This window comes from Impatiens glandulifera, chromosome 9 (assembly GCF_907164915.1).
Source record: "Impatiens glandulifera chromosome 9, dImpGla2.1, whole genome shotgun sequence".
NCBI classification, from domain to species: Eukaryota; Viridiplantae; Streptophyta; class Magnoliopsida; order Ericales; family Balsaminaceae; genus Impatiens; species Impatiens glandulifera.
Window position 1 is genome coordinate 20,318,776 of NC_061870.1, and position 26,643 is coordinate 20,345,418.

At 29.7% G+C, this 26,643-nt stretch overlaps 1 protein-coding gene and 3 non-coding genes across 10 annotated transcripts in view; all 4 read right to left on the reverse strand.

The window, feature by feature from the left end:
* Nucleotides 1-2,307: 2,307 nt before the first annotated feature.
* TRNAG-UCC lies at nucleotides 2,308-2,379 on the reverse strand. Its single transcript has one exon. It is a non-coding gene; the product is annotated as a tRNA-Gly (tRNA).
* A 461-nt stretch (nucleotides 2,380-2,840) lies between these two features.
* Nucleotides 2,841-26,643, reverse strand: part of LOC124913828 — a 44,009-nt gene continuing 20,206 nt past the window's right edge. The window contains exons 1-7 of one of the 7 annotated variants that reach the window (XM_047454251.1): nucleotides 8,519-9,529; nucleotides 7,680-7,683; nucleotides 6,814-7,493; nucleotides 5,742-5,809; nucleotides 4,870-4,964; nucleotides 3,396-3,530; nucleotides 2,841-3,236 (exon numbers count right to left, since the gene is read on the reverse strand). In XM_047454251.1, coding sequence (XP_047310207.1) covers nucleotides 3,209-3,236; nucleotides 3,396-3,530; nucleotides 4,870-4,964; nucleotides 5,742-5,809; nucleotides 6,814-7,096 — 609 coding nt within the window. In that variant the 5' untranslated portion in view covers nucleotides 7,097-7,493; nucleotides 7,680-7,683; nucleotides 8,519-9,529 and the 3' untranslated portion in view covers nucleotides 2,841-3,208. Of the gene's footprint in view, nucleotides 3,237-3,395; nucleotides 3,531-4,533; nucleotides 4,965-5,048; nucleotides 5,117-5,741; nucleotides 5,810-6,813; nucleotides 9,530-26,643 lie in introns of those variants that run through there. The other 6 variants (XM_047454253.1, XM_047454252.1, XM_047454248.1 and 3 more) reach the window with 6 other exon arrangements.
* TRNAG-UCC lies at nucleotides 6,381-6,452 on the reverse strand. Its single transcript has one exon. It is a non-coding gene; the product is annotated as a tRNA-Gly (tRNA).
* On the reverse strand, nucleotides 11,636-11,707 carry TRNAQ-CUG. Its single transcript has one exon. It is a non-coding gene; the product is annotated as a tRNA-Gln (tRNA).

Below are 26,643 nucleotides of genomic sequence, written 5' to 3' on the forward strand. Positions count from 1 at the left end.
TAAATTACATTTTAAAACACAATTTAGTTTATTTTTAAAAAACGTTAATGTTTAGTTTGAAAAGAAATTACAATTTAGTTTAGTTCATCAGACATTACACTTCAGTTTAAATGACGTTACACTTCAGTATATCGGATGTTACACTTTAGTGTATCAAACATTATACTTCAATATATAAGAATTTAAATTAAAGTTTAAAACACAATTTAGTTGAGTTTTAAAAAACGTTAATATTTAGTTTGAAAAGAAATTACAATTTAGTTGAGTTCATCAGGCATTACACTTCAGTTTAAATGACGTCACACTTCAGTGTAACGGACATTACTCTTTAGTGTATCGGACAATATACTTTAATATATATGAATTTAAATTAAAGTTTAAAACACAATTTAGTTGAGTTTTAAAAAACGTTAATATTTAATTTGAAAAGAAATTACAATTTAGTTGAGTTCATCAGGCATTACACTTCAGTTTAAATGACGTTACACTTCAGTGTAACGGACATTACTCTTTAGTGTATCGGACATTAAACTTCAGTGTATCAGTCATTATACTTAAGTTCATTAGACATAACATTTGAGATTAATAAAACATAACAATACAAGTTTATACACAATGTGATGATATTCAAGTATAATTAATAAAGAGTTACAAAACAATGATTTCTGAGATTATTGGTTTTGAGTGAAGTAGTCGGGAAATGTAATGTCTCCTCATCCAATTCAGTTTTTTCTTCAATTTTTTTAAGGTTATTCCACACTCCCAATTACTTTATTCGCCAAAATAGGTCTTCATATGACACATGAGATGCACTTCACAATCAATATAGTTTGTATTATCTTGTCATGACATGGATAACAACTTTATTTTGTAGGTGTAGAGCAAATCAGCAGAGAATTCATGGAGTGCAAAAAATTAATAAACTTCTACAATATTTCCGGAAGCCACTCATGCTTGTCATCATAGGTAATACCCTTGTGGAGTTTCTTATTGTCAATTATTTCGACTTCGTGCTTGTTCTTGTTGAAAACTACTAAGTAAAAATGATCACTTAAACACAAAGGTAAAAAGATTTGCACATAAATAAATGTCAATTTAGTTTTAGACACATGAAATGTAATATATATAATCACACTTATAAGGTCTGTTTGATCAATATCTTGAAGGGTAATGTCGAATATCTTGATTTCATCGTTGAGTGAATCGTTATATATGGAGTCTTCACAGTCTATGATGGACTGTAGAACATGAACAATATGTTAGAAACCATAAGTACAACAAAGATATGGCATTATGTTGTAAGAGGGAGTATATAACTTAAATTGTGTAATGCTGAGAAGAAGATCTGACGTTTGTTGGAAGAGGACAAGGGATTTTGTGCAGTCTTGTTCAATTATATCGCCCATGCGTTAATGATGTTGTTATAAAGCCACTTATCTTGTTGCATTGCCTGCAACATCCTCCGAGTTATGCTCTAGTGATTGTTTGAGTATAGGGGCTCATTCAAATTCTGGTCTAGAGCGACAAGCCTATTGGCATTTGCTTTGGCCTTTGGCCTTTCTGTTATAAATGGAGATCTCAACCTCGTGGGGAGTGTGGGATGTTTTCTCTTTGGGTGTGGAGTTCTCTTCTTCGTCAGATTTGATTTAGGAAGATGATCAGGAATTTCAACAGAAAGAGGCTTAGGCATTGTTAGATCTTCCACGGGCTCATGAATGGAAAGAACGGTTTCATGGGGCATCGTTAAATCTTCCTTGGTCTCGAATGGAGGGGTGTGTTGTCCTCATTTTGGGGTAAATGGACGAGGCTCCGGAATGTCATTGACTGCTTTATTTGGCCTCTTTAGCAAAATTTTCTTCAATAGGTTAATCCGTAACAATGTGTCAATGAAGGAATGGACACACGATTCAACAAATGAATTAATGTTATGTGCCTCGTGCATGATTGAGTGCTTTATTAGGAATTAGTGCAATTTATTTACACTCAACATGTTGTTTTGTTGTCATTCCTTTCTTTTATTACACTCAATGTTTTTAAATATATGAATTTCTCATTTAAACCAAAAAACCATATCTAAATAATATTATCACTATTTACTCTCAAGAGCTCAATTTTCTACATTTTTCTTTGTGATTTATCTATAAAGTCATTTTGTTCTTCTTAGTTGTACTTGTTTCTAAGTCATAACTTGAAAGAACTATAAAAATAGTTTTGTAACAAGGAAAAATAGTACTAAACATTGACTTTTAAATAGAGATGAACATTAATTTACCTATTTATTTACCCACAAAGAACACAAAAAGGTAATGCGTCTGCCGGGAGTCAAACCCGGGTCTATTGCTTGGAAGGCAATTATCCTAACCGTTGGACTACAAACGCTAGATGTGAATACTTATTGGATATGAATTTAACTCTACTTATTTTATCACATCCAAACTTTTAAAAACAAAGACCAAAAACAATATAGAATAAGGTAAATATTATAGGGAATAGTTATAAATTTAAGACTATGGTTGGAGCGATTTTTCAAATTTAGGACTCTCATAATATTTTATTATTTATATAACTCTCCTTTCCTTGTTTAATTATATTTAAAACTGACACTTAATTTGATTTTTTATTTATTTCTTTATTATTATTTAACCTAAATCTTTTATTTCTTTCTTTATTATTATTTAACATTAATTATCCTATTAAACAATATCATCACCCATCCAACCCAACAACCATCCTACCGACAATGGAACTTACTTCATCCATGCAAACCCAATATCCCCTTTACCAAAAACAACCAATTTCAATTTAGAACATCCAATTCTAAAAGCATTCCTTCGCCCAATCACCCTAAATGTACAATCTTTACTTTACTATTTCTCTAATTCATACATTTTCAAAACTAATTTACAATTTCTCTATACTTTCAAGATGTGGCCTACACAATTAACCTCTCTTCTTCACCGAAATCCACCAAGACCGTACTCAACGGGGTCACAGGAATGGTCAAACCAGGCGAACTCATGGCTATGCAAGCCCATCCGGCAGTGGAAAAACCACACTCCTCACTACACTTTCCGGCCGTTACATCGCCGGAAAAATCTCCGGTACTATTACCTACAACGAACGCCCTTTCACCGGATCAATGAAACGGAAGATCGGATTCGTTTCGCAGGACAATGTTCTCTATCCCCATCTTACAGTTCTAGAAACATTAACCTACGCAGCCTTGTTTCGCCTTCCTGGGAAATTAACAAATAACGAGAAAATGGAGCAAGTTGATTTTGTTATCAATGAACTTGGTTTGGGTCGGACTATAAATACAAATAGATTCATTTTGGGATCTCATTCATTTTGCAGAATAATGAAACCCTAAAATACATGGACAAAGAAGAAAATACCTATAAGATGTAAGAAGAACAAATGATGGAGAAGACCCGTCAATGAGGAAACAAGAAAGCAAACAGTTGATGAAGACGCTAATGAAGAAGAAGGTCGGTCGCGGTCGCCTGTTGGTTGCCGCGGCATACGCCAGTCTTATGAAGAAAAGAAAGAAATAAAATATTTAGGTTAAATAATAATAAAGAAATAAATAAAAAATCAAATTAATGTTAAATAGTTAACGATGTTAGTGGCAGTTTTAAATATAATTAAACAAGGAAAGGTGAGTTCTATAAATGATAAAATATTAGGAGAGTCCTAAATTTAAAAAATCGCTCCAACCACAGTCTTAAATTTATCATTATTCCCAATATTATATGTATCTTGTCTTCTAGATAGTGGGTCAAAATTTCGAATCCCACTATGCTTGTTGTTCTTGTTGTTCATGTTGTTTTATGATTGAATATTGATCCTATGATCATTTAGAAATTATCTGGACAAGATAGAATCGATCAACCAATCTAAATAAAAACCTCAAATTTAAATTTTTCAAAATCCAAAAATCGAGTTTGTTGTTCTTCAGTTAAATCTGTTGAATCACACCTTAGAAAACTTCTCAACATGATTGTAAATATGTTGGGCAACTATTTGGGATAATGTTTGATCAAATGCAAATTTTCAAAATAAATGAAATTTTTGAGTTTTTAATTTTGGTCAAAACGAACAACTAATATTTTTGTTTTGGTACCAATCAAGTATATGTAGTATAAGAAAACTATTGAATAACTCCTTACACTTCAAAATAGTTTTAAAATTAAAAATCCATTTTTTTATCACAAACTATTTTGAACAAATTGATCATCATCCAAGTTGTTTGATACCTTGAGATGATGATCAACATGTTCTTGGTAGCTTTGTGAAGCTATCCAAACCCTTGGATAAAAGAATCCAAACTCAAAAATAAAAATTACCAAACCTTCATTTTCTGTTCTTGAGGACCGAGAGGTCCGACCGAGACCTATGACCAAGAATTTCAAATATGACCGAGAGGTCCGACCGATGTTCTTGAGCTAGGACCGAGAGGTCTGGCCGAAGATTTTCAACTTGGACCGAGAGGTCCGATCTAGGACCAAGAGGTCTAAGTCCGAGATCGAGAATTCCAAACCTAGGACTGGGATGTATGAGTGTGGGATCGAGACTTCCGAGACATAGGACTCAGAGGTCTAGCCTTGGGACCGAGAATCCTAAGCTTGGGACCGAGAGCTCTCGAGCCAAGACAGAGAGACTTAGCCTAGAGCTAGCCCCAGACCAAGATGTATATACACCTCGACCGAGAAACTTAGCCCTAGTCTAACCTAGGACCAATAGATTTATACACCTAAACTGGTAAATTCCAGCCAAGGACCGAGAGTCCTTAACACCCTGACCAAGGGACTTCGGTACTCAGACCGAGGATCCCGAACCTCGACTGAGAGCTCCAGATTCTGAATTTACCGGTTACAGATCAAAAGTTGCAGATATTCAAAACCATCAGATTGAGTACCATAACCACTCTTTCTTTCTCCCTCGGATTTTCTCTTCTGGAAAATCTGAAATTGATAATAGGAGTAAACAAGCATAAAGTAAACACTAAGAAGTAGAAGCCAGTAAGAACCTAACAAGACTTTATTCACCTCTTTCCAGATATTAAAAACACTTCTTAATGTGTTGTTTCTGCCAACACTTATGAACTTATCTCCAGCTAAAAACAAAAAACAAATTACAAGTTCATGATCATGGAAGCACCGAATTTTACATTAGTCAGAACCCAACTTTTCATAATTATATTATATATGATATCAATCTAATTCTATAATGGTAAGAATATATAATATTTAATATTCCAACATACTCAACATAATCATATCATGAGTTAAAAATGACTTCTAATAAGCACAATTAGATATATTCTCCAATTACTAGTCAGTTTTTCAGTATATTCTCCAATTAGATATGTTGCAAGGAATGCATGTCTAATGCTACTTGAGACGACAATATACCTCTTTGATATGAAAAGTTCATCATATGTTACTAGAAAACAAAATTTCATGGATTTACATATTTACTCAAGGCTCTAAAATCCAATCCTAGAAGATCTTCAAAATTCTTAAAGGATAAGATTTACATTTCCAGACAACAAAATTTTATCAAACAGGTTCCATATCAAATTCTTATTCTAAATTTTTCTAACCTACCATAATGAAAAGTACTATATTTTAATGCCAATGTGATGGTGGTCCAAGGAGGACAGATATCTTCCTGGCTTCATTTAGAAGATCTACTTAAGGAACTATACACTACATAGAAGATGAAGAAGAGAGTGATACCACATTCAGGGCTTCTTTCTTCTTGTGCAAAAACTGGAGAGTGTTTAAGCAAGAGCATATATCATATTCTGCAAAGGCACACCAAGCAAGATCACTTTCAGGAGGATTATGAGTTGTGAGTTATTAAATAAGAAAGACTTACCACACCAAGTGAAGTTTAATTGACTTTGTAGAAACAATTAATGTTATATCAGCATGCAGATACACATTTGAAGTTAAAGGGGAAAAGAAAATGGTATGTTGCATCTGTAACCAAATACAATCTTATATTTACCAATTTGTCAAGGAAAAATGCAGCTTTGAGGGAAATCATATTCTTGTCATCAGATTTTTCTTTTCTGATAAACAATAATAAACAAAATCTCATTAAATACTACTTCAAGAATTATGGCTTTGTTCCTTCTAAGCTGTTTGTCAATCAATATCAGGAGTTTGCAGAATCTATTCCTTTGTTCTAGTCATTGATAATAGCTTCCATAAGATATTAGCTTTAACTGTAAATATCATCAACATTTTATCCCCTCAACAGAGCATTCCTCTCTGCTCTCATAGCAGCCCAAGGCTCTTCCTCTTACGCTGGCGTCACTGCTCCCGCTGCAACTATCCCTTCTTCTAGATCAATTCGACACAAAAAGGTAATGCGTCTGCCGGGAGTCGAACCCGGGTCTATTGCTTGGAAGGCAATTATCCTAACCGTTGGACTACAAACGCTAGATGTGAATACTCAATGGATCTGAATTTAACTCTACCTATTTTATCACAGCCAAACTTTTCAAAACAAAGACCAAAAACAGTACAGAATAAGGTAAATATTATATGTATCTTGTCTACTGTATAGTGGGTCAAATTTTCGAATCCCATAAGCTTTTGTTTTCATGCCATCTGGTTGACAACTCTACCTATCTTCCAAGTTATAGGATGAAGATGAACCCTAAATTTACAAACCTACCTTTGGAAATAAGAGATAAATTGACATAAAACAGAGCATTTTTAGAGAAATGCTCAAATGATAAACGTTCATTATTGGAGAGCATAAAACAGATAGTTCATCCATTACTATTACTAGACTGACCTGCTAACTGCCCAATTGCATCATCTAATCGAGAAACATGAGCGAGGAACTTGTCATGAAATTCGACATTTTGCTCCAACATAGAGATACCATCCCCTTTAACTTTCAACCCATTCCGCAACAGCTCCATCCCATGCCTAATTCCATCAGGAAGCTTCCTCCTCTTTTTACACTGTTCTTCGCTATGATCGATCTCCATCTTTTCATATCTTAAATCCGTAATGACAGGATTATAATTCTTTTTCGCTATCATTTTAAGCAACATCCCCTCCTTTGCAACCATACAAAGCTGCACAGAACTGGCTGAAATTCCGCAACAGCTCTTTCCTTCTCAAGCATTGCTTTCAACTCCGACATGAATTTCTCTTCATTCACCTCCTTTCCGGACTCCAAATCAAATGAAAGTGCAGCATCTTCAGGCATGATTCTCCACAACTGATTGCACAAAGTTCATGCTGCAAAGTATCCAACGCATACAATTGCCAAATGTGTGAATGCCCAGTCACTCTATTAGTTAGTAACATGTGATACAATTCTGATAGAGCTGACATCTCTACGCAGTTTACGTTTTCGGATAAATCGACGTGACCAGTACAAGCCATGAAAGCAGCTAGACTGGGCTTGCATTCGTAGAGCCTGGTATCTGATTCTGCTGGCATGGAGATGAAGAGCTTCTTTAACTACATAATCAAGTCTTATATTCCATTAGATGAATATAGATTTGTAATCATTGAGATGATAACTACAGTTTCACTCAGAAGGTTGCGATATTGTTCTCTCATTGCATCGTCTGAGGAACTTCTGTACAAACTAATAACAGTATGTAGAAACTTGAAGATACTCAATTCATTCTCATGTAAACTAACCTGGCTGCAGAAAAAATAAAATAAAACAATTCTTTAACTGCATGCAGGAGATCTACTGACCCATAATCATGACCAAACATATATCCAAATAACTCATTATCCCATCATCAATCAAATCATCAACCAAAATATATTAGTTATTTAAGCTAAATAATCCCCAAACAATCCACTTTTACCTTGGTATTTATTTCAAACAAATCCTACATCAAACAAGGTTGAAAGGCCAAGAGAAATTAATGAAAATAGGCTTAATTACCCATAATTGTTTTTCTTTAGCAACTGTCAGTTATCCTGTCTGCAATATTTTCATTGAAAAATGGGTTTTAAGAAAGAAAACAATTTGTTGAAAATAAACACTGATGTAATTTTTTACTTTTGATAGAAACATTAAGAGCAGGATGTAGATATAATTTGCTGTAATTTAAAGAGTACCCCATTTGGAAACACTTTTTGATTTTGTTTCTTTATTTGGATCCGTTTCTATATGCATAAGTAGAAATAAATTGTGAACATGAATCTAACTAAATTTAGATTTCAGATGTTTATGTATTTGTAAAACGTATCGAGAAACAAAAACAATAAGTGTGTAAGCAATCTTTCCCTTTAAGAAGTTAAAGGGAAATTACCCCATTCAAAAAGTTCAGAAGCAAATTTGCTCTTTATTCTTAAATCTAAAGTAGGACTTTTTGGAAGACAGGCATATGAATTCAGAATCCTTACTATCTGCTACAATACATTCAAATGTAAGAAACATGTTTTTCTAATCAACAAAGGTATAAGAGAATCATACATTTGAATTTTCAAGGAAAACCATAGGTAAGTAAAAATTATTTACTTACAGGGACTGCAGGACGACTGACAATGCATAAACTTGTGCATCAAACACTCCTGAACAAGCTGGTCTCAATGATATACCATCAAACATCTCTAGGAATTGGTAATATTCAGTTACGACTAACATACAGCAAGGCTTCCACTAACATATTACGATACAACTGAGATTGAGTAGCAGATGCAGCAAAAATGAATAGAGCATCTAAATGGTGAAAGTATGTTAAACTTCCTATTAGCATCTCATTTTCTAACTTGATCCGGTAGTTTCTAGCTTTTAATGGTGAATTAGTCAAACAAATGGCATATAAGCCTTTGATATAGTAATTTCTTTAGTCTATTTAAAAGCAACGATTAAGCTACTATTGGTTCTATGATGATATTAACATGTATAAGAGTTATATCAAGTCAAAGTTTGAGTGGAATATAATTGTTGTGCTTGGCATGAATTCCTCCTAATAGGGACTAATAGGGACATTAGATTATATCATTTCAAGCCAGTCAGATTGATGCAAGAAACTATGCCAATTTCAGTATATAACATATGTATTGCACTGTTTTTTGGATATTTGGAGTAGGATACATTGAGATATTCAATAACCAAAACTAATTCAAACTTCCCAAGAAGCTCTCTCTCTCCAAACCTGTTAAGTAGCTGGATATGACTTTCAACAACCTGAATCATTAAAAATTTAAGCACCCACTAAGAATTAGCAGATTAACCAAGCACAGAGATATCTTCAAACATCAAGCTATAGAGAGTTTTCCATGATGGATCCATACAAATTTCAGAAAAGTAAACTTATTAACAACATCATCACATACCATTTTAACCTAAATCCACGAAGTTATCAGTTGATTTCAAGTCATATTAAGCCTACCTCTGAACTAAATCCACGGAGTTATCACGTGAACTAATAACATCCTATAAGAACTAGCTTATTCAACCATTTTGCTAGAAAAAAAAAATAACGAAGCATTGAAATTGAGTGATTCAACGAAAAGAAATGCTTAGCTCGGATGATTTGATAGATTGAAGAAGATTTTTGTAAATCCGGTCGGGTAGGGGGTCGAGGATGGAGAGTGTACGAAACCCAAATCCGATACCCGATACCCGATTATATTAATATTTAAATTATTATTTTTTTATTAAAGTTTAATGTGTGACTTTTCAAATATTTCACCGTTACAATTATATCATAAATATATCATTTAATTTCATCTTACCCAAATCAAATCGTCATAAATAAACTACACTCCAACTTTAAATTTCTTATATTCCCCAAAAAAATATTTCTTTATTAATCTTCAACTTTTATTTTAATAACAAAATATTATTCTCTCTCATTTCCTTAATGTTCAATCTCTAATTTTTTTTTTCATTCTAATTTTTCTCCACTCTAATTTATCTTTTTCAAAATTTACAAAAATAAGTATGTAGGTAAGTAATGTTTTTATTTGTATTTTTAACATTTCTATATTACTGATTTTAAGATTATTTATTAAAGTTGTGTTTTTTTTTTCAATTTTATAATCTTTAATCGGGTAATGGGGTACCCGTCGGAGATCGAGTACCCGACAAATCGGGGATCAAAATAGAAGTAGAGATACCCGTTGGGTTCGGTTCGGAGTCGTGGTCGGGATCGGGTAGTAAAATAAAAATCAGGTTCGGGGATGGGTACTTAACTACCCGTCAGGTAGGGTACCTGTTGCCATCCCTACTTGTATTTATGTTAACAAATAAAAATGTTAAACAACCAAGTGAAAGGAACAAAATGTAATTTTATTTCTCGAAAACTTATAGAAGACAGGTTGATTTGCTCATCTCCTGTTTTGTGTCGGGTTATTTATATCTATCACAAATTATGCAAAATGATAAAAAAAATTTAAAGAGTAACTTTTTTTAACTAGTATGTAGCTCGTGCATTTGCACGGATAATGATATAAAAAACCGTGAAAAAAAATTACGGTCTCGTGCGAAACACACAGATAAAAATAATAATAATATGTATTTAATGTTTAAAATTTTTAATAAATCACGAATAATATATTAAAATAAAAAATAGAACGCTCTCATTACACATTTTATTCACTTCGGTCAAACAAATTATTTTCTCACATATCTCATCACATATTTTTTCCGAATGAACATCTAATATCGTGACCTTACACTTTCACTTTGATCAATCAAATATTTAATTCATATTTTTTAATATTTAACATCGTAACCTCACACTTTGGTAATCAAATATTTTATTCATATTTTTTTAACCACTTTCAATTGCTATCGGCCTATTATCCATCGACAAACCACATTCCAATAATACTTTATTAATGAGTTGTAATTGTTTTGTTAGGTTGCAAGTTTGAAACATAATATAGCATTTTTAATTTCATTTTTAACCGTTTTAAGTTTATGGACGGGTCAACCCACAATCCGACTTAAGTATCCATTTACTCTCAATATCGATTCTCACTCTCTACTCTCAATCCGATCCAAGTATCCATTTACTCTCAATATCGCTTCGCAAAGTATCCGTCGTCGTCGAGTTTTCTCTCGCTGCCATTGCTCAATCATTTAACTCAATATCGCTTCTCACTCTCTACTCTCGTTTTACCTCTTGTCTAAAATCTTCGATCTCCGCCATTATCCATCGGCAAACCACATTCCAATAATACTTTATTAATGAGTTGTAATTGTTTTGTTAGGTTGCAAGTTTGAAACATAATATAGCATTTTTAATTTCATTTTTAACCGTTTTAAGTTTATGGACGGGTCAACCCACAATCCGACTTAAGTATCCATTTACTCTCAATATCGATTCTCACTCTCTACTCTCAATCCGATCCAAGTATCCATTTACTCTCAATATCGCTTCGCAAAGTATCCGTCGTCGTCGAGTTTTCTCTCGCTGCCATTGCTCAATCCTTTAACTCAATATCGTTTCTCACTCTCTACTCTCGTTTTACTTCTTGTCTAAAATCTTCGATCTCCGCCATTTAACTGGCTTTATCACTATTAAATATAAACAAAATTCCAAAAAACATTTATACACATTAACTTTCTAAAAATATACATAAATACACACTCTTAAAATGAGCGAATATACCAAGATAAAAATATTAGGTCCTACCGAGAATTGAACTCGGGTTACTGGATTCAGAGTCCAATGTCCTAACCGCTAGACCATAGGACCATTTTAGTTACTTACTATTTTATTTAATCATTAATATATTATTTACCTAAGCAATTCTAACCAAATATTGACCACATTGTCTTGATTTTACAACGACAATAATCATGATGAAACACTCATTTAGTTTGAATAAATGAAGATTTGAGAAAGACTTACATTTATGCTAATGATGTTAAACCATTAAGTGAATTTGACAAATTGCAATTTTGTTTCTCGCATACTTATAGATTCATTGATTGACTCTTTTTCGAGTCTTGTTTCGAATGATTTATATCTCACAAAATTATGCAAAAAGGTAGAGTTTATGTTTGAAAAATTATTTTATTTTAATTAAAAAATATTAGTATGAAATTCGTGTATACTACGAAAAAATTTAAGATTAGAATTACCACAAAACACAAAACAAATTATTTGAAAAAATCAATCAAAACAAATATAATTAGTCAAAAAGAAAAACTTCAAGCGAATGAAGTAAACTGGGGTCAACGACCCTACTAACACCCATAGTGTCTCTTCTTCGAGCGTAATTGAAAACTTTCCTTTTTCGTGTATCATAATTTCGTACAAGGAAAATGTTATACTTTTTATACGATCATATTAACTAGATTTGAAGATTGAATTTAGGCTAAACTAAGGTTTATGTAAGCCTAAGATAATTTTATAGTTAAAATGTTAATTTCTTTTAAGAAAAAGCTTCACTAAAACCGCATTACACTTAAAAATGGAATAACTTTATATGAAGTAGTTTTATTGACATTAAATCATCAATGATTTTACATGACACATATAGCAACTTGTATGTAAGCTACTTATAATTCTTGTGTTTTAATAAGAAAGTAAAGTCCAATCGGGGATCATGGTTATTAGGTGTCAGCCCTGAGAATTTGGGGCCCAAGACAAATTTAAATTTTGGAGCCCCTAAAATAAAATTAAAAATTAATTTTAATAATATAAAATAAGATATAAATGGTTAATATATTATAATACGAAAATAAGAGATTAAAAGGAGATAAAAAGTTATATATATTGTATAATATATATTTAATATTAAAGGAGAAAAAAGGGAAAAAAAATAAGATTAATAATATAATACTATTAAATATTAAAAAATAGGAGCCTTATAAAGGTGGGGGCCTATGAAAACAATATGACCAATTTGAACTGGGGTTACTAGATTTAGAGTCCAATGTCCTAACTGCTAAACAATATGACCAATTTGAACACTTAATATTTTATTTCATTATTCACCTCCATAAATAATATATTACAATTAATATTCAAAACAATTCCAACTAAATATTGACCATAAGTCCAAATTTAAACACTGAAAAGGTCCATAATAATCACATCACCTTTATCGAATATTTGAAGACTTGTATTTATGTTAACGATATTAAACAGCTAAGTGAAAGGAACAAATCGTAATTTTTTTTCTCGAAAACTTATAGAAGACAGGTCGATCGACTCATCTTCGAGTCCTGTGCCGGGTTATTTATATTTATCAAAAACTTATGCAAAATGGTAATTTTTTATAGAAAGAGTAACTCCTTTTAGTTAGACGATATTACTGTGAAACTCGGAAAAATTAAAAATAATCAAGATGTATAGCAACATAAAACACACTAAATTATGATATAATTAAATCAATCAATCAAAACGAAGATAATTATTCAAGAGGAAAAACTTCGCTATGCACTCAGAATATGGACGAACTAAGTGAACTGGGTCAACGACCCTACTAACACCCTTGAGGTCCCTTCTTCGGCCATAATTGAAAGCTTCCCTATTTTGTGTATCATGATTTCTGCATAAGGAAAATGTTACGTTTGGTATACAATCACTTTAACTAGATTTTAAGGTTGAATTGAGGATATGATTGTGTTTATTTAGGCCTAAGACAAAATTTATAGGATTTTCAAGGAAAAACTTCAATAAAACTGCATTACAACTTAAAAATATATATGAAGTAGTTTTATTGACATGAAACCATGGTTGACTTTACATTATATATATAGCAACTTCTATAACATATATAATTCTTATGTTTTAATAAAAAAGAAAAGCCATATTAGTTAAACATTATCATGAGAAACTCACTAAAAATTATATATCTAGGGTTTCCATAACATTATGCTGCTGGAGCAATATTAGCTTTGTTCGTCATCATCATCGCCCTCGAATTCTTCACCACCATCATAAACCATAACAAAATACTTAATTGGCTCTCCATCAACCAACCTCAAACTACTAACCATGTGAGCTAGCTCCCTTTTTTATTTATATCAAAACCTCATCTATCCCGTCCTACATATTTAAATAGTTTTTAGCCTTAACAATAAATGTCATTTTACTTTCTTTTTATTCTTCTCATATTTTATATCCGATTCGACTTAAAGTTAGGAAATAAGACGCGAATTGGTGAATTGACAAACTCGTGTCATGTTAGCGTCGGGGAGGTATGATTACTTGGTTGCCATGTCAACTAATGGTACTTACTCTTGCAAACAAATTAATTAAACAAACTTGTATTATACTAAAAAACATTGATTTTGAATTTCTAGATATAATTATAAAGAGATATTCAATTTGATTTATGATGCAAATTTTAAAAATTAAAATAAATATAAGGTTTAATAACATAATTTACGAAAATCTCTTTATTTATTTTTAAATTAAGTAAAGGTAAGATTTTTCAGTTTATTTTTGGAAGTGGAGGGAAAGGTAGAGCGACACAATTAAACTTGTGGTAGCAAATGAGATGGACTCACAACTTCTCACAACTTCCCGTGAAAGGACACATCTATTACACTCCTTCTAGAAACAATTTATTATTATTATTATTATTATTATTTAATTTTAAAAATATAACGTGCTATAAGATTAAAAAAAAGTTAATAAGATATTTTTTTTATAACTTATTAATATTGTAAAAAGTGAGTTAAAATAGAGAATGTTATTGTATTTAATGATATAAAAAAAGTTATATAATTTTTTTTTTTTGTCTAATATTTAGAAATTTATATATATATATATATATATATATATATATATATATATATATATATATATATATATATATATATATATATATATATAATATTATCACACAATATTTTTCAGATATATTATTTATACGATAATATTAGTAAAATTTAAATATTTATTGATGTTATTCTAATATATATATATATATAGGGACGAATCTATGTAAGGGCTCGGGTGGGTTGAAGCGCACCCCGAAATTTTTTTTTATACGGTATAAATATGACATTACCCTTAATTTCTTCAAAAAATTTAATATAATTCATTGTTTTTTATTTAATTATTAAAAAAATGGTAAAACTTTATTTTTATATACTTGTTTTTTTCAAAATTTTCTCGTTATTATTTTAAGCCCGCCATAAATTTTTTTCAAGCCCACCCCAGTTCGAAATCCTGGGTCCGTCCATATATATATATATATATATATTATATATATATATATATATATATATATATATATATATATATATATATATATATATATATATATATATATATAAATGATGCTTAATTTTTAAAATGTCCGGATTGTCGGGTCGAAAGTTGTGATTAATTTGGATATATATGTGAGAGTAAATGGATATTTGGGTCGAATTATGGATTGACCCACGCATAAACTTAAATTGGATAAAAATAAAATTAAAAATGTATATGTATGTTTCAAACTTAAAACCTAACAAAAAAACAAGTACAACTCTTTAACTAACTAAGCTAATAAGACACACACATATATATATATATAAAATGATTTTTAATTTTCTAATTATCCGGATTACCGGGTCGAGAGCTGTGGTTAATTTGAATATCTATGTGATAGTAAATGAATACTTGGGTCGAATTATGGGTTGACCCGCCCATAAACTTAAAACGGTTAAAAATAAAATTAAAAATGGTATATGTATGTTTTGAACTTGCAACCTAACAATACAAGTACAACGCTTTAATCAACTAGGCTAATATGACTTTATATTTTAAATTCAACACCAAATTTGATGAACGATGAACATTCTTAACAATATAAGTTCATCTTTTTAACTAACTAATTTATATATATATATATATATATATATATATATATATATATATATATATATATATATATAATGATGCTTAATTTTCAAAGTATCCGGATTGCCAAGTCGAGAGCTGTGGTTAATTTGAATATATATGTGAGAGTAAATGAATATTTGGGTCGGATTGTGGGTTGATCCGTCCATAAACTTAAAACAATTATGTATGTTTCGAATTTGCAACCTAACAAAACAAGTACAACCCTTTAACCAAGTGTGATTGAGATGTGGTTTGCCGATAATAGACCGGTAACAATTGAAAGTGGTTAAAAAATATAAATCAAATATTTGATTAACCAAAGTATAAGGTTACAATGTTAAATATTAAAAAAATATGAATCAAATATTTGATAGACCAAAGTGAAAGTGTAAGGTCACGAGATGAGAGATTCATTGGAAAAAAAATGTGATAAGATGAATTATTTTACCAAAGTGTATAAAATGTGAAATTAGAGTGTTCTATTTTTACTTTAATATATTATTCGTGGTTTTTTAAGAATTTAAAACATTGTGTACATATTCTTATAATTTTTTTTGTTTATATTTTTATCCGTGTGTATCGCACGAAAATTTTCATAGTTATGATAATGTTGGAAGAGAATGACGTAACATAATAAAATAATTTATATCTTTTCTCTCACATTTTTTTTTTTACTTTTTCCAACTCATTAGTTGATGTCACGTCATTACTCTCTCATTCCCTCCCCAAATTATAATAAAGACTAGGGTATGCTTGTTTGAGAGTTTTGTATTAGGTAATGGAAAAATGAATAATATGTGATGTTTGATAATAGTATATAATTAATGAATAGTAAAATTATTACCTTATTCTAAGAATTCATTCAATCCTCTTCAATTTGGAGGTTATGCAATTTTATTTATTTCATTCCTCTTCCATTTAATCAAACCCTGTGTTTTGGTTCTCTTATTACCTTCTTCTTTTCAATCATCCTCTCCAACTCCTCCAACTTCCTCTCTAGAATTACAATCATCTTCTTCAGCCGATCATTTCTACTCGTATTTCTACCACTGGCGCGAGCACAACACAAACCCTAAACCTAGTTGATAAATTTCTCTTACTTTTAGTTTGTGAAGTTAGTTGTTCTACAAATTTTGTATGTACAGTAAACCTTGATAAATTAATACTCTTGGGACCGGGAAAAAATATTAATGAATCGATAAATTAATAATTTATTACTTAATCGATAAATTAAAAAATATATTAATTTATCGAGATATTAATGAATTTTAGTAAATTAAATAAATTCCTAAATGTAATTAAATTATAGTTGCATGAATTTAAATAAATTATAGATGCATGAATTTAAATAAATCAAATACATTAATGAATATTACTAAACCTAATTCATTCATGAGTTTAAACTAAGTTCATTAATATAAATAATAATTAAATATACACATTCATGTACCTGTACATAGTTGTAGTACTGTATACTGTATATAATATTGTATAAGTAGAAACCAAAAAATATAGCAATATTCACCAGTGTTGTATACAGTAATATCATGACGTCTCATCTTAAAGGTGTTAAAAATTCAACCATGACAGTACATCTTAGAATAAATTACATTAGAGTCTTATTATAAAAGTACATCTTAGAATAAATATCTATAATTTTGATATAATATGGAATTATTAATTTAAATATTACATGGGACTTATATGCATTAATAAAAATATATTATCTTATAAATTTATCAAATTATTAATTTATCTTAATGGTCCTGAGTTGGGATTACATAAATTTATTAATTAATCGAGGTTATTAATTTATCGAGTATTAATTTATTGAGGTTTTACTGTATTACTGTATTACTGATGATATCTTCGACCAGGACTAGATATTAAAAAGAATGAACTTTTTATTTACATTTTCATTTGTTGGGATTAGAATTTTTTTGACCATTCAATTTATCAGAATATCATTCTTCTCAATCTTGTTTCAGTTCTCTAATGTTGTAGACAATTACTTTTTGAAAAAATACTTTTTTTTAAACTTTGGCTCATACGGCTTAGGAAATGAGTTCCACTTAGTCTTTAACTGGACTTCGAATAATTCTTTCAGGAGCTGAACCGAAAGAAAGCTAGCTGAATAGAATAGGCGAAAACAGAAGAAGGAGATTCCCGATCAATGATAATTTTCTTATAATTTTCTTACTGATCGATAGTAGAGGCTCCAATTGACGGAATATCTTCATCAAATAGTTGGACTTCATCCTTAAAAAATCAAGTTCAAATCCTCTTTGCCTGTCGACTCAAATCTAGGAATGTTGATGTTTTTAGTTTTGAATAAGGTGAATTGTTTGAAAAGTGATCAAATGCTTACTGTGACGAACTTTAAACTATGACCATATATGAATGCAATGATTGATATTAATTACTGTAAGGTGTTTCATTATTCACTTGCTTAATAATTGTTTGATTGGAATTTTTAAAGCAGATAACTGACATTAATTTGTTCAACAACACAAGCCATACTGCTGCAACTAATTCTTTTGCATTTCTTTCCTCCAAGTCAAATGAAGGACTGAAATTTTCTACATTAAATAACCTAATTCTACTAGGAATTAGAATAACATGTATGCTGCATACTCTAAAAGCGGATTAACATTGCCAAGTTATTTGAGACGATCTTTTGTGCTTGGATTTGTTCATCCATATTCTAATCCGTGAATTAGTTATGAAATCAACGGTTTATGTTAGCTTTTGTGCACATAATTATTTTAAAAAACAGTTGATTGCATTTAGATCAAATGTTGGATTTTGTTGTATCTAGATCATTTCACTACTTTTTTTATATATATTTTAAAGAATAGTGGTGAATGTAGTGGTGAAAGTAGCTAATGTGCTTTTGTATATTTTTGACATGGATGATTAAAACCATTTTTAATTATATAATCAAGTTTATGTTTTTCTTTTGCGTCTCATCTCATCTTGTCTTCTCATCTTGTCTTGAATTTATTTATCTTTGATTCTTTAAGAGAGCTGAATTGATCCTTTTGATTTCCTACATTCAATTTTCTAGCATCACCAAATTCCTGGTTTCGAAACATAAACTTTGAAAACATAAACTTTATAACCTGAACTTCCAGTAATCTCATCATAAACCACAGTCTCCATCTGCCTTTGCTCAATCATCTCTTCAATATCCTTGTTAAAACCAGCACCAGACCACATTTATGGACAGAACTCTTATTTCCAACAATACTGTCTCCCAGAATGACGTCCAATTTATGGACAGAACTCTTATTTCCAATACACGTGGTTAATTTGCATCTTAGTTTGAGAGTAAATGAGTACGCGCGTATACGTAATTTGTGTCGTTTGAATAAGTACTTTTTATATTCTTTCTTCCATTTCTTTCTCTAATTAATAAATAAAATATATAATCAATATTAATAATTTAATAAATTTTACGAATTATATTAGAATAATAAGTGTTCATTAATAATAATAATAATAATAATAATAATATATATATATATACCATTTCTTAAATTAAATAAAAAAAATTATTATTTTTTATCTTTATCCTTAACTAATAAATAAAACATTAAAAATTTAAGAATTAATCAATTTTAAGAATAAAAAGTTAATTTAATTATATTAATACAATAAGTGTTCTTAATTTTTTAATAAATATATATATATATATATATATAAAAAATTCTATTTGTATTAATTATTTTTATATTATTATATTATATATATGGACCATTTTTTAAAATTATATATATATATATATATATATATATATATATATATATATATATATATATATATATATATATATAAATCTATTTAAAACTTTATTTTTGATATATTTAATTAAAAATAAATTACTATTTTTTTATTATTTGTCTACAATTTATATTTTACGGCTAACTAATATTTTTTATTATGAAAAATAGTTAAAAATAAAATAATATTTTAATTATTTATCTATATTTTATATTTAAAACAAAATGATAAATAATATTTTTATATTAGAATTATAGTTTTAACTTATAAATAAAAAATAGTCTAATATTATTTGTGAATTTTATAAAAAAAAAATTAAAAAATCAAAATTTCAAAATTTTATTAATTATAAAATATATACAACATACATACACAAAATTATAAATAAAACACATGAATAATAAGTGGTCTAATGGTTAAAGTGATCATCTTTCACTTTAAGTAAATTATGTTTATAAATAAGTTGCCCACACTTGAGACAGGAGCGAATCATTGCAAATGCAAATTTAAGTAAATTGTATGTGTGGATAAAATATCGGTAATAAATGAGAGGTGGTTGATTTGACGCGGGATAAGAGGTCGGTAACAAAAGATCACGAGGTCGATTAGAGAGGTTGATTGAGATTTAGTGAGACAATGAAAGTGTGAATGGTATTTGTGGTTGGTTTGCTGAGGGATAAGAGGCTAATAACATTGGATTGTGAATTCGATTGAGATTGTTGATTGATTTGCCGAGGGATAAGAGGCCGATAATATTTGTTTCTTAAGGACAAGATACTTGTGATTGAGATTGGTGGTTGGATTGTCGATTAGAGAGGTCGATTGAGATTTGGTGAAACAATGAAAGAGTGATTGATATTTGTGGTTGATTTGCCGATGGACAAGAGGGCGATACTATTTGTTTCCTAATGATAAGAGACTTGTTAAAGTGTAATTGATATTTGTGGTTGATTTGCCGGGGGATAAAAGGCGGGGTAACAAAGGACAAAGGATCATGAGGTCAATTGAGATTGGTGGTTGGATTGCCGATTAAAGAGGTTGACTGAGATTTGGAGAAACAATGAAATTGTGATTGATATTTGTGGTTGATTTGTCGATGGATAAGAGACCGATAATATTTGTTTGTTAAGGATAAGAGACTTGTGAAAGTGTGATTGAAATTTGTGGTTGGTTTGCCGAGGGATAAAGGTCGGGTAACAAAGGACAAAAGATCGTGAGGTCGATTGAGATTGGTGGTTGGATTTCCGATTAGAGAGGTCGATTGAGATTTAGTGAAATAATGAAAGTATGATTGATATTTGTGGTTGGTTTTTCGAGGGATAAGAGACCAATAATAAATGATCGTAAGATCATTATATTAGAGAGGTCGATTGAAAATTGTGATTGGTTTACTATGTGATAAGAGATGCCGATAATATTTGTTTGCCAAAAGGATAAGAGACTTATGAAACAATGAAAGTATGATTGAGATTTATGTTGATATTTGTGGTTGGTTTTCTGAGGGATAAGAGACCAATAATAAATGATCGTACGGTCATTCAATTAGAGAGGTCGATTGAGAATTGTGATTGGTTTACTATGTGATAAGAGATGCCGATAATATTTGTTTGCTAAAAGGATAAGAGACTTATGAAACAATGAAAGTAGGATTGAGATTTATAGTTGGTTTGCCAATAGATAAGAGGTTGGTAACAAAGGATCGTGTGAGTTCACGAGATTAGAGGTCAATTAAGATTGATGGTTGAATTGCCGATAGATAAGAGACTAGTAACATTGAGATTGAGATGTGGTTTGTTGATGGATAAAAAGATCGATTGAGATTGTGGTTGGTGCTAAGGGGGATAAGAGGTCAATAACATTTGTTTGCCAAGAATAAGAGACTTATGAAATTTTGTGATTGAGATGTGGTTTATCGATGAATAAAAGACATGTGAAAGTGTGATTGAGTTTGATGTTTGGTTTGCCGAAGGATAATAAGTATGAAAATGTGATTAAGATTTATGGTTGGTTTACCGAGGATAAGAGGACGATAACATTGTTTTGTCAATGAAAGATATTTGTTGTTGGTTTTCCAAGGGATAAGATGAGAGATTAGTTGAGAGGCTAATTGGAAAACAACAAATATTGGTGGTAAAATATATGCATGAAATAGTTGGTTTACCGAAGAAGTTAAGGTAAATAGGTTAATGATGAGATTGTTGATTAAAAGATATTAAATTATATTTTTTTATATAAAATTGTTAATTAGTTTTTTTATTAATTAGATAGAATAAATTAGATTAATTAGTTAATTTTCTTAGAAAATTTAGTTACCTTTTAATTTAGAATGTTAGTTAGATTAGTTAGGATTAGTTGTGACTTTAACAATGAATTTCTTAATTAACATTGTTCCATTTTTGTAGGAGATTTTGAAGAATCCGAAAGATGAGAACCATGGGTGAAGAAAGGCCATAATCCAATTCAAGATCCATTTTAAAGAACAAGAAGGGTCAAGATTCATTAAGAATTGTCAAAATCCTTCCTACAAAATTCCAAGATCCAAATTCAAGAGGGTCCTTTTCTAAATCATGAAGGTGTAATTTAAGGTCAAGTCATGTTCAAGGCATGAATCCAACCGAGAGATTCAACCGGTGACCCAACTGAAGACCCAACCCAAGATTAGACCAAGAAGAAAAATGGCCCCCCTTAGAAACTTCTATCCGTATGTCATGAAGAAAGGAGGGAAAAAACTTAACCATTTTGAATTCAAATTCAAATGTGTAACGATCTGCCTTTAGTATAGGAATTAATATCACATTTAATTCTACAGTTATGCAAAATTAAGTTAGTATTTACGTTTCTTGTTTTCAGCATTTTTATAGGCGTAGTTCATTTCTTTTGCTGTAATCTGTTTTATCTTTATCTTTTGACAATTAGATATCTCTCTTCATTTGTTTTTTCCACATTTCATTGTTTATCACTTTCTTGCATTCCGCACAACAAAATGACTAAGTAATGAGGTGTAAACTAAAATTACATCAAGTCATGATGTCATTCTCAATTCCCATTAGCCGAAAATGACACCACACCTCACTTGAATAACATGTCAAATCAAGAGCCATGCCACATCACAAAACCAAGAGTTTCTCCAAGTTGTCACATAAGTTTCCTTATATAAAACTCATGACACATTTTTCCCATTTAAATAGGTCTAGGTAATTGGACTAGGTAAGATAGTAATGGGCTTGGGCCTTAGGTTTTCCCTTAGCCTCTCCTATATAAATTAACTCCTAAACACCTAGTAAGAGACCTGAATTTTTTTCCCTACGCCCCTATAACCTTGATTTTTCTAATTCTTTGTTCCTAGGTTGCCCCTCCAAATTCCAATACCTTGAATAAGAACACCAACTTAGTTTAGTTAGTTTCAAAAATTATTGTTGAAGAATCTCGTGCATAGACGTTCAATTTTGATCAAATTCTACATGATGGTAAGTTAGGAAGTATCTACAATTTCAATCAAATTCTTAGAATTATCTAAATCTAGCTTGATAAATAGTTGTCTTATATAATTTAGAACTCATTTATACAATCCCATTAACAAATATAGTAAGAATTAAACAAGAAAAACTCAAATATGAAAAAAAATCAAATAAACCAAGAACTTGTATTATTATGACTAAAAAAGACTTACAGATGATTCAATGAATCCCTTCGAGACCTCAAGCAACTTTCTAATGAACTGGATTCAAGAAACAATGTTTTAAAATTTGGTGAATTATGTGAATTTTGTCTATTTTATTATATTTTTATCATATATTATTTATTCATTTAGTTGAATATTTATTAAATGATTTTTGAAACATGTGATATTCATTATTAATTTTAAATCAAAAGTTGTTTTTTAAAATATAATCTAAAATATCAATGTTTCTTAGTTTATTTGATTAATTTTAAAAAAACCTAAGATGTCTATACTAGTTGAAATAAGAAGCATATTAGATTAAGTAATGGACAAAGGATATATATTTTGAGATTATGCATATTGAAAAGTAAATTAATGTATTTTATTGAATGAATTATTTAAAAAATAAATATTTTAAATTATATGTATTCCCAAGCTAATTTTGGTCTTTACATTGAAGATAGATTGAGATATACCCTTTTAATTGTTTTCTAAATATATTTTTTAATTGTCCTATTTCAAAAGAAAATGAGGTGGTTTAACACTTGTTTAAAAATGAAAGTCTCCCAATATCCTTTTACCCACTAAATTTCTCCATAATAAAAATATTAGTGGCCTCAATACAATGCAAAACAAAATAAGATGAATACTTTTTTGTCATTATAGCATAAGCTAATGCATTCCTTTCTCGTATATAAATACTTTGTCAAAATACATTAGTAGTAACACTCTATTAAATAAAATAAATAATTTGATCTAAACTTTCGGATTCCTTAACTTATTCAGTGAGCAATCAATTTTGATAGGGTTTAAAGGTTGAGTAACAAAGTCACTATAACAATTCTTATCAGTGGCGGACCTACAAGGGGGGCCTTGGGGGCCCGGGCCTCCCCCAACCTTACAATAATTTGTTTATATATATATATATTTCATAAATAACTCTTAGTCTAGTTGGCTTTGTAGCTCAACAGTGAACCTGAAGTCAGGTGTTCGAACCTTGCCTCACCTTAAATTTATTTACCATGTTTTAAAATATAATTTATCTATAAACTAATTCATAATTATTTTAATTTTAAATATTATTTATTTTGAAATTATATTTATATAATAATTATACATTATTTTTTATTTATTTCAATATAATAATACAAATTACTTATATTTTAAAATTATATTTATATAACAATTATACATTATTTTTTATTTATTTTAATATAATAATACAAATTACTTATGAGGGTAAAATATAAAAATTAAAATAATAATAGTTTTTTATATTTCTTAATTTTAAACTATTTCAAAAATTTATAACAAAATAGTTACATTATTTTTGTATTTTTATTTTTATTAATATTTTTTTTTTATATTCTCATAAAATTAGGCTGAAACATATTAAATTAGATTTTCATATTTTTTATATAGTTAGTTTTTTATGAATTTGTTTTTGTGTTATATTTGATGAAAAATTTATTGGGAATTACAAGTGAGTTATCACTTTGCCTACAAAGAGAAGATCAAAATATAGTTCAAGCCATGTCATTGATTGCGAGTTCGAAAAATCAATTACAAAAATTTAGAGAAGATGGATGGCATGATATTTTGGACCAAGTTAACAGTTTTTGTCAATTACAATCGATCTCAATACTTGATATGAATGAGCATATGATAATTGATAGCAATGGTAGGCGAAGAGGAAAAAGAGAACTCATCACTAATCTTCATCATTATCGTGTGGAAATCTTTTGTCAGGTATAATAAATATTATTTCTTATCTATTAATAGTTATTATATATTATCTATTAATAGTTATTATTTATTATTTAATGCTAGGTTGTTGACTTGATTATGCAAGAAATAAATAATCGTTTTTCAGAAGTTAATACAGAATTACTTGATTGCATATCATGTCTTCATCCCAGAAATTCATTCTCCAAATTTGATATTCGTAAACTCATTCGTCTTGCCAAACTTTATTCTGGAGATTTCACAGGCAGTGATTATTTATTTTTGGAACAACAACTTCAGGCTTACTTATTTAATTTGCGAGATGATCCTCAATTTTCTTCAATTGAAGACTTGGAAATTTTTGCTCAGAAATTGGTTATAACAGAAAAAACATATAGTTTTTCCATTGATTTATCGATTGATGGAGTTGGTTTTAGTTTTACTAGTTGCAACTGTATCCGTTGAAAGAGTTTTTTCTGCAATGAAGACCGTGAAAACTGATTTGCGTAATCGAATGGAAGATGAATGGATGAATGATAGTTTAGTTGTATATGTTGAGAAAGATATTTTCTCAACAATTGAAAATGAGCCAATATTGCAATATTTTCAACAAATGAAATCTCGTAGAATAAATTTGTCTTCTTTTGTACTGACTCATGGACAAGAATAATTTAGTAATTGTGCTTATTAGTATTTTATAATTGTGTTTGTTAGTATTTTATGTAATTATCAAGTAAAATTTTAATTAAAAAATGCATTTATTTGATCGCCAAAAAATGCTACGTTACTATGTATTCGGCCCCCCCGTGAAAACATTTCTGGGTCCGCCACTGATTCTTATCTCTCCATCTAGGATTTTCCCGAGTTTGCAGCTCGACCATCTTACCTTCCCTTACCTTATAATAACGACATACACTTAGATTCTGGCGATTTCTTAACGTACCTGAGAATTTAATTTTTTTTGTTAGATAAGAATAAAATCACTTCTTAGGAACAAATATCTCTCCAAACATAGTCTCTTTAAAGAATGGGATAACTACATATTTGAGAAATTAAGGAAATCATTCTTAGCATGATACATATGACACCATTTAGATATAAAAACATTATTAAAATGTATTCAACCATGAATGCTCAAACCTCTAAATTGCTTGTCTTTCTTTCTTTTATCTATCTAACCAAGTGGGTGAAAGTATATTTTGAAGAGCCCCGTAGGAGGTTTCTGTAAAACACACACAAAAGAAGTCTCACATCAGTTTTTCGATATTATCATTCACACTTGGAAATACAAAATAATAAAATCATATACAAAGGCATATAAACAATGCACTATTTGTAAGGATCTTATAGATTTCGACAAAATAATATCAGTTTTGTATAATCTTTGTAGAATTTTGTCCTTAAATACTTAAGCTAACATATTACAATTAATATTCGAACATGGTCTCTTCTATGTTGATTGGCATATCTCTAGCCAGGGCTTAGCCATACATAAAAATACTTAGAGTTTCTTTCTAGCACGTTTTCATTTTGATATTTGTATTAGCTTGTTTATCTATTACGTGTCACCGAAGTTTTCGTGAATTTTAACAATACTAGGGTTATTTTCATGCATTGCATGTAAGATTGTTGAATGATGAGTGATAAAATAAACACAAAGTTAACCAAAGTAAAT